The 8,844-nt window shown below is 41.2% G+C and overlaps 1 protein-coding gene across 1 annotated transcript in view; it reads right to left on the minus strand.

The window, feature by feature from the left end:
• The window catches only part of C8A (complement C8 alpha chain), a 69,070-nt gene extending 65,587 nt beyond the window's left edge, over positions 1 to 3,483 (minus strand). Inside the window, exon 1 of the mRNA XM_019449146.2 lies at positions 3,302 to 3,483. Coding sequence (XP_019304691.2) covers positions 3,302 to 3,378 — 77 coding nt within the window. The 5' untranslated portion in view covers positions 3,379 to 3,483. The remainder of the gene's footprint in view (positions 1 to 3,301) is intronic.
• Between the last annotated feature and the right edge of the window lie 5,361 nt (positions 3,484 to 8,844).

Here is an 8,844-nt window from a genome sequence, read left to right on the forward strand (position 1 = left end):
AGGGGGAAAATCATCAAGAAGTCATACTAATTCTAAATATAGATAGCTAGATAGATGTAGATAATAGAGCTTGAAAATACATGAAGCAAAAATTGAAGGAACTGAAAGGAGAAGTAGACAAATCCACAAATATAGCTGGAGATTGCAATATCACTTCCTCAGTAATTAATAGAACAAGGAGATGAAAAGTTGAGCAACATTAACAACCAACTTGATTTAATGACTTAGCACTACACCCAAAAACAAAGAAATATACACTTTTGAGCACACATTATATATTCACTAAGAAATCCTATTTTTTATCATAAAACAAATCTCAGTAAATTAGAAGGATTGAAAATTGTTTAAACTTTTTAAAGCAACACACATGCTAAATGTATTATTTATATAAAATATTTGAGGTTGGATATTACAACTTATTTTCATCACCGTTGTTTTAAAATGTTTTTTCTCAACCCCATTTTTTGTTGTTATTCTTTTATTTGTTTGTTTGTTTTTATATATAATTTATTGTCAAGTTAGCTAACATACGTACGATGTGCTCTTGGCTTCAGGAGTAGATTCCCATGATTCATCACTTACATGAAACACCCAGTGCTCATCCAACAAGTGCCCTCCTCGATGCCTATCACCCATTTTTCCCACCTCCCTACCCCACTTCCTTCCACCATTAGTTTTTTCTCTGTATATAAAAGTCTCTTACGGTTTGCCTCCCTCTCTGTTTGTAACTATGTATTTTTTTTCTTTCCCTTCCCCCATGGTGTTCTGTTAAGTTTCTCAATTTCCACATGAGTGAAAACATATGATATCTGTCTTTCTCTGACTGATTCATTTCACTTAGTGTAATACCCTCCAGTTCCATCCACGTTATTGCAAATGGCAAGGTTTCATTCTTTTTCATTGCCAAGTAGTATTCCAGTGTGTGTGTGTGTGTGTGTGTGTGTGTGTGTGTGTGTCTGTGTGTGTATACCATATCTTCTTTATCCATTCATCAGTTGAAGGACATTTGGGCACTTTCCATAATTTAGCTATTGTTGAATGCTATCAACATTGGGGTGCATGTGCCCCTTTGAATCAGCACTCCTGTATCCTTTGGATAAATTCCTAACTATTGCTAGCTCATAAGATAATTCAATCTTTAATTTTTTGAGCCACTCTGTTTTCCAGGGTGCTGTACCAGTTTGCATTCCCACCATTAATACAAGAGGGTTCCCTTTTCTCCATATCCTCACCAACATCTGTTCTTTCCTGAGTTGTTAATTTTAGCCGCTCTGACTGGTGTGAGGTGGTATCTCAATTTTTCTATTAAGAGTTAATAATAGGGGCACTATGGTGGCTCAGTTGGTTGAGCATCTGACTTCAGCTCAGGTCACGATCTCATGGCTCATGAGTTCATGAGCCCCTGTGTTGGGCTTATACTCACGGCTCAGAGCCTAGAGATTGCTTTGGATTCTGTTTCTCTCTGCCCCTCCCCTGCTCACACTCTGTCTCTCTCACCCCAAAAAAATCAACATTTAAAAAAAATTGTTTGAGTTTATAATAAGCAAATGGTAAAGAAGACCTTATAAAAATAAAAGTATAAAACTGTATTTAAAAATATAAAATTTAAGAAGTATAATTTATTTCAAAGTATAAAATGTATTTTAAAAATAAAATAAATTTTACTGAAAAAATTAATTAAATTAATTAAAATATAAATGTATAGAATCTGTTTTCGCTGTGAGGGTTTACATAAGATTTTATTGGGGGAAAAAAGCATGCCACTGTTAAATTTTTTAAATGTTTTGAAATCACTGACCAGTCTTGAAGATCCATGCCAATTGGCACATTATACATTTGTTCTGTCTGACTTTTGTCAACCAACAGAGAGAATGGACAAAAACAAAATGTGACCATAACAATCACACAAAACTGCTCGCGATAGCCAGCATTAAACTGAGTGCCTCCTCAGGACTAGGCGTTATCCTAAGTACCTTCATCCATTTTTTTTCTCTTAATTTCCTCCCATTTTACCGCTCAGAACACTTACATAACTTGCCTGAGATCACACAGACAGTAAATACCAGGGCCATAATTTGAACCCAACAAAATTATTTCACCATGTAGTTTTCCATTTTCAAAGCGAGGGTCAGATATACTGGCATTAGATACAAAGACCTCATGATTTCCTACTTCAGCACTTTGTAAAGTATTTAATTGGTTCTCTTTTGCCTTGACTTCAAATTTGCCTCTTCACTGGTCTGTCTTGTTTGATAAGTTCATCAAACATCAAGACTCTTTGTTCATTTTCAAAAAGGATTACAATGAGAAGCTTTTATAATTAAGAGTATCTCAGCAGAGATTTCCTTCACTACCGTTCTCTTGCCTTTTATCTCCTAATTCTTAGAGGTAAATTTTCTGATTTTTCAAAGGTGTTTTTGCTTTAAATACAAATTGCAAATTAAGTGCTTATAAAAATGTCTTTCCCCCTTCTGAACTGTTATGTAAAGGAAATCGCTCTTGCTCTAGCATTTAAAAGCAATGATTCAAAATTAAATCACTCAATAAGAATTTGACTAAAATAGCTCAACTTAAAATCTTCAGTGTTTGGGAGACAAAGACTGCTTTCATGCTATCCCAAAGCTGAAATAAGGGACCCTTTAAGCACCACAAAATACTTGATGTTAAGATATAAAAACCTGAAGCCGGGTTGGACGATTCAAGGAAATGAAATGGGCAAAATTGCAATGTACATATGAAAATATCAGTTTCATCCATTTCCCTACAGCAAAAGGTAAATTCATTGTAAGAATGAAATGACCCAGCATCTCTACAGTTTTGGCTTTCCCAGGATGAGGTTATTAACATTATCTGATTGTATCCGCCCTGAAACACTATGAGAGGGAATTTGTAAGACTCACAAATGGATAAGTAGAGGTTGATTGTCCAACATTACTCAAGAGGATTATTATTTATTAAGCTGAGTATATTTTATATCTAGGACCTTATTTCATATTCATTGACTCTTATAGACAAGGCAGCATTACCCTCATTTCCAGATAGGGGAATTGAAGTTCTAAGAGATTAAATGATCACTCCAGATTCCCCAAATCTTGAGTATTAGATCGGTGGTCTGTAGACCGATCCATCTGACTCCAAGGGCATGTTCTTTTCACTGTCCTGCACTCCTTCGCCGGACCCGTGATAACATGAAAAGAAGTCACATTCTATCCTAGAGTAACTTGTTGCAAACATGGAAGTGCCTTCGCTCCCTACCAGGTGATCCCTCTGTGCAAATTTTGCAGATTTAGGGCCAACTCACCGGTTCACCTTCTCCTGGATAGTTGCCCCAGGCTGACAAGTCATCAAAGACAGGATGAAAACAGCAGCAAGAAGCATCTCAACCACCCTGTATCACTTAGAAGGAATAAAACTAGTCAGAGAGTTGGAGTGAAAGATGTCTTTGCGCCGGGACCTGTACGAGCCATCGAATGTTCGGAACTAACAGAATTCACTCAATTCTCATTGAGATGTGGTTAATTAGTGACTAGGGTATTGATTAGCCAAACACCCTAAAATCCAGGACACCAAAGGTCACTGTTTTTCAAACCTTTTGAAAAGTAATATCCATATGGTTGAGGAAAGGAGGATTTTTAGCCAATACCAGTTTAGCAAGGAAGTCTTCTTTTCGGAATGAGGCAAAGCCAAATCAAGATACAGTTGCAGAATTTGTGGGTCTTTTTGAGTGGCTCTTGGAACTTGTGAAGTCAGATCAATTTGTTTTGCAAGACTTACACAAGGATAATACTGGTGTATGAACTCGTTTGTAAACAGCCGCCAAAACATAGGAGATGCTGATAGTTACATAAAGATTCTACAATGTATTGCCAGACATCTGGAGCCTGAGAGCTGTGGTAATTGAATGGACCTTCCGCTTTTCATCTAGACATTAGATATCATTAAGATCCAGCATATTTGTGTCTTGAGGGGACCAGATGTCTTCAATAGACATCTCCAGAAGCATTCTCTAGAATTATAGTAACAGCCACACATCTGCACGGATATCATACCTATATACATCCTCTTACTCTTCCAGACATATTCATAAATTAATTAAGTAAGTAGAGATGGAGAGACAGAAAATAACTGAACATGTGGCAGGCATTTCATATGTCTTATTTTACTGAATCCTCACAAGTCAACAAGATAGAAATGATTAATTTCATTTTGCAGTTCAAATGGAGGTTCAGAGAGGTTAAGTAACTTGCCAAGGATGTACAGCTGTCTTTTTTTTTTTAATTTTTTTAATGTTTATTTATTCTTGAGAGAGAGACCGACAGAGACAGAACGTGAATGGCGGGGGGCGGTGGGGGGGGGGGGCAGAGAGAGAGCGAGACGCAGAATCCGAAGCAGGCTCCAGGCTCTGAGCTGTCAGCACAGAGCCCACCGCAGGGCTCAAACTCACCAACTGCGAGATCATGACCTGAGCTGAAGTCGGACGCTCAACCGACTGAACCACCCAGGTGCCCCTGTACAGCTGTCTTAATATCTTTGGGAACACTTAGATTCTCTCATTAGCAGGAGAGAATTATTAATCTCAAATTATTATTAATCTCAAATACAGTTATGAAAAGTTTTAATGAACAAATTGTATGCTTAAGAAATATGTATCTGAATTAAATGTGGAGATATTAGTAAGGTGCTCAGTTGTTACTGCCTCTATTTTTTTTTTTTTTTTTCAGAGACTTAAGTTAACATTTGACAAAAGCAAAGACTGATTCTGGATCCTAGAAAGTCTCTGAAGTCCCTGATTTCTGTGTTCCCCTCCCCCCTATAAAAGTGGCCTCAACTAGAGGTGATTTTGCCCTTCAGAGGACATTGGCAATGTCCAGAGACATTTATGGTTGTCACAACTTTGGAGGTTGTGACACTGGCATCTACTAGGTGCGAAGCATCCTACAATGCACAGGGCAGGACCCATTCCCTCCACCACCCCCCCCAACAAAGAATGATCTAGCCCAAATATCAATATTGCCAAGGTTGAGAAGCACTGCCCCACAAAAAAGCTGGTCTGCCCTCCCCCGATGCCTGGGATTCTGGTGAGTTAATTTCCTTCTTCTTTTTACATAGAATATCCTCTTCCTTCCTGGTCCAGCTCTTTCTTGAGATTTCCCTGATGCCTTTTCTCCTCATCCAAGACAATAGTGGCATTCAGGACTCTTCCTTAACCTCAGCTCTCTCACCCTCCACCCACCCCTGACATGGTCCCTTAAATTCAATCATATTTCCTCTGTAATATTTTTCCTCCTTAATTCTCCCCTTTGAACTATGCAGGGTCTGGGCTTTTTCTGAAACTGTCATGACATACTCCTAAGCGGGCCGGCTTCTCCTCACGTCAAACCTGCCTGTGCATTACCATTGGATTCATCTTCAAGAAGACAGCTTCTGACCATATAAGTCTCCCGCTCAGAAGCCTTCAGTGGCTCCCCCATTGTCCACAACATCGTAAGTCCAAATGCCTCCACGAGTGGGTCCAAAGCCATCTTTGTACACTTCATCAACCACAACCCTCAAATGATCCCTGAAACTATAGTCTGGGTTCCCTTATCTTCTCACACTTGCTCAGTGCTCTGACTTCACCCCTGCTGGATCTTTACCTCAGCTACCTTTATCCATCATCTCCTACCCTTCTGCCACGTGTCTTCTCAAACAGCAAGTCCATCATGGATCCTTGGCTGATGGCCCCATCTGGAAGGTCCCTCCGTGTTATCTTTGAACCTTGTAAATACATACCAGCCCTTTTCATTTTTACCTTGTACTATATTTTTCTAGGGGAATGGGGTATATCTCAGTAACGGAAGTTCCTTTAGGGTAAATTCTGTGTCTGATTCTTCTCTAGATCACCCACATCAACATAGAATCTTTCATAAGAAATATAATTTGATGGAGTGAATCTGTGAGTGAGCTAACTAAAAATAGTTTACTATTTCATAATACTTTCAGGTATATTTTCTCATTTCATCTTTAAAAGAATCTTGCGAGATAAATATTATCCTGAAGGGAATCCTGACAGAGACACAGTGATTAAGAGGGAAGATGGAAACAAGGTGTATAGAGTACCAAGCCCTGTGCCTGCCACTTTACATGTTTTTTTTTAATCTTTTTCAATCTATTTAATTTTCACACTGATCTTGCAAGGCCAGTAGTCATAGTGCTATTTTGAAGATGAGGATATCGAGTTTCAGAGTGGTTAAGTGTTTTGCCTGCAGTCACACAGCTGGTGAGTCTCAGAGTCATGGATTGATAATGTGTCCAACTTCAAAACCTGAGACCATTTTTGGTCTGGTCACACATATACCAAAGCATATCAAGACAGGGCCTGGGTCTTCCAGCTCTGGGTCCAGTTCTCTGTCCATTATGCCTTAGCTGAGAGAATGTATCATTTCCCAGAAACAAAGAAAGCAAAATAGAGTGAATGGAGAGGTAATCACAGAAGCAAGAGACAAGCTACGTCATATGGGATCATGTCGTGCCCCTGTGACTGTGTGTGTGTGTGTGTGTGTGTGTGTGTGTATGTGTGTGTGGTTTGGCCGGGCCCTCACCTGCTTTCAGCCAAAATGTCCTAAGGTGAATGGGAAACACCAAAATATTGTTATATTTGTCTATGTGGATTTCACCTTAATTATGGCATTCTATTATCAAAGATGGATAGTTATAAAATACCATGCAGAAGAGAACGCAAGATGGCGATTCATTCTGAAGACACATTGCTTATCTCAGGGAAACACTTTCCACTATCTAAATCAGCCTGTGAGTTACGGCCTCAGAGTGGAACATGTCCTGTTCCCACTGGTTGGCCCAGACTGCCACCACAGGGCGACACCCAGGTCAGTGCTCTCTGAAAAGCTTTAGAAGCTCAGTGCCACACTGCCCCTGTGCTGGGCCTGCGGCTTGCCCAGTGCAGATAGCAGTTCAAAATTCTGCGAATCTCATGCAATTGGAGGCAGTTTGCTAGCACAGGAAGAACACAGTTGTAGGTCACAAAGTGCCACTGATCAGTTACTGTCTCCTAGCCTCAGTTTCTTCATCTGTGAAATGGACAAAATAATAATGATCAGGATAGGGTTGGAGAACTGAAGACTAAACCAGGAAATCCAGCCTCCCCTGGGAATTTTGAACAGCTCTGGCTCGTGTATTTCAACAGTGCTTCTGCTTCGATTTCTCCTTCGGAGCATCTGTTGGTCTCCTCTCAAAAACATGGAAGGGGAAAGTGGAAGAAAGGAGGGGCCTAGCAAGGAGAATAATGGAGGAGGGTAGAAGGTGGGAGATTCCCATTCAAGTGCCCTGGGCTGATTTTGAGGCCTTCTGGAAGGAGAGCCCAGGTGACAAGGTGGTAGAAAGACCCGCTTTCCCATCTCTGCCCAGGTTCCTATGCCATTCCAGCAGCTCAAAGGCTGAAAACTTGGGGAGCAACTCAGAGTAGCAAGTTTAACTTGGACATGCCCAATCTTGAGATGGCCAGAAGCAAAGGAAGCTTCTCCCAGCATCTTACTGTTTGACAGTCCATATGGATGGCACAGCAGATAGTTTTGTGAGTTTGTGGTGTCTCGTTAGAAGCAAGTGTCTGTGTGTGTGTGTGTGTGTGTGCGTGCGTGTGTCTTTGTATGTGATGATCTTCCCCCTACAAAATGTTCCTATGCAATATCCAGCACAACACAAGGCACGAAGTCCACAGACAGTAAATGAGCCTCCCCAGTCCAGTGCATTGCCCTCCCCTACCTCCCCTCTCAACCTTTTGTCTGTGATGTTGATTTTTCCTACTGATAGCTTCATCAGGCCGCGGCTGCAGCCAGCAGACATTAGTGGTGGGTTTTCAGCTAGAAATGAAGTGGGGCTGGTTTAAGTAATTGATCTCAATCAGAGGCTTTACAATGGATGGGTTAATGCACGCCTACTGCTCCCCGCTTCACGTTGAAGCTCTGCATTTGCATTTAAGGGGTAGGATGGGAGGGAGCCAGCTTCAGGCTCATTAGCATAGAAATGTAAGACCTTTTCTCAAAGAAGACATCCTGCATTAGAAGCACCTCAGGCCAAATCTGGGTGGTCCTTTGGGAAATTCCTATTAGAATTTGGCTGCAATAAAGACCAGAGTCCTTGTTACACCTGAGCAAGTTCCCCAGGCTTCTTTGATTGATCCACTGTCCTCTCTCTGATGCCTTCACTCACAGAGTCCCATAGTACCCTGGCCACCTCTCTCTCTCTCTCTGAAAGACCACCAACTTGGTGGTTGGGGATTTATCCCACTTGTGATTCCTGTGAACTCTGGAAGACAAGGCTGTGTTGGTCCAGAGTCTCTGTGACCCAGATGTAGGAGTCAGTGAGTGGAAATAGCTTTCCACAGCCAGGCCAAGGTCATGTGCCCCATGAGCAGGCAATAAGGGACCACACTGTGTGCACACATATTAAAAACGATGCTATTCTCCATTCCCCGACAGCATCACACTGAGATATCTGGATACTGTCTATTCCCCCACTACACTGGGAGCTTCCACGGGGGCAGGGGCCAGTTTTAAGTGACTCGTACTCCAGTGCTGGCACATAGTAGGTGCTTCATACTTGTGTTATCAAGCCCAGTAGGAAAACTGCAGCTTTACACATATCATACCTAACAAAGATTTGTTGAATTGGCCTGAATTAACAGGTATTTGCAGGCAAAATCATCATGTGCACTGTTTCTCTTTGTAATCCCCTCACTCCCTGCCCTCTCACGGCCTGTGCTCCACAAACACTCTCCTGTGGCCACTCAGGAGCTTGCTCTCAGCAGGTGGGCATGACCTCATTAAGGAATCAGGAGTGGAGGGAGAG

The sequence above is a fragment of the Panthera pardus genome, unplaced genomic scaffold, assembly GCF_024362965.1.
Source record: "Panthera pardus isolate Hobbes unplaced genomic scaffold, ASM2436296v1 HiC_scaffold_11, whole genome shotgun sequence".
NCBI lineage: Eukaryota > Metazoa > Chordata > Mammalia > Carnivora > Felidae > Panthera > Panthera pardus.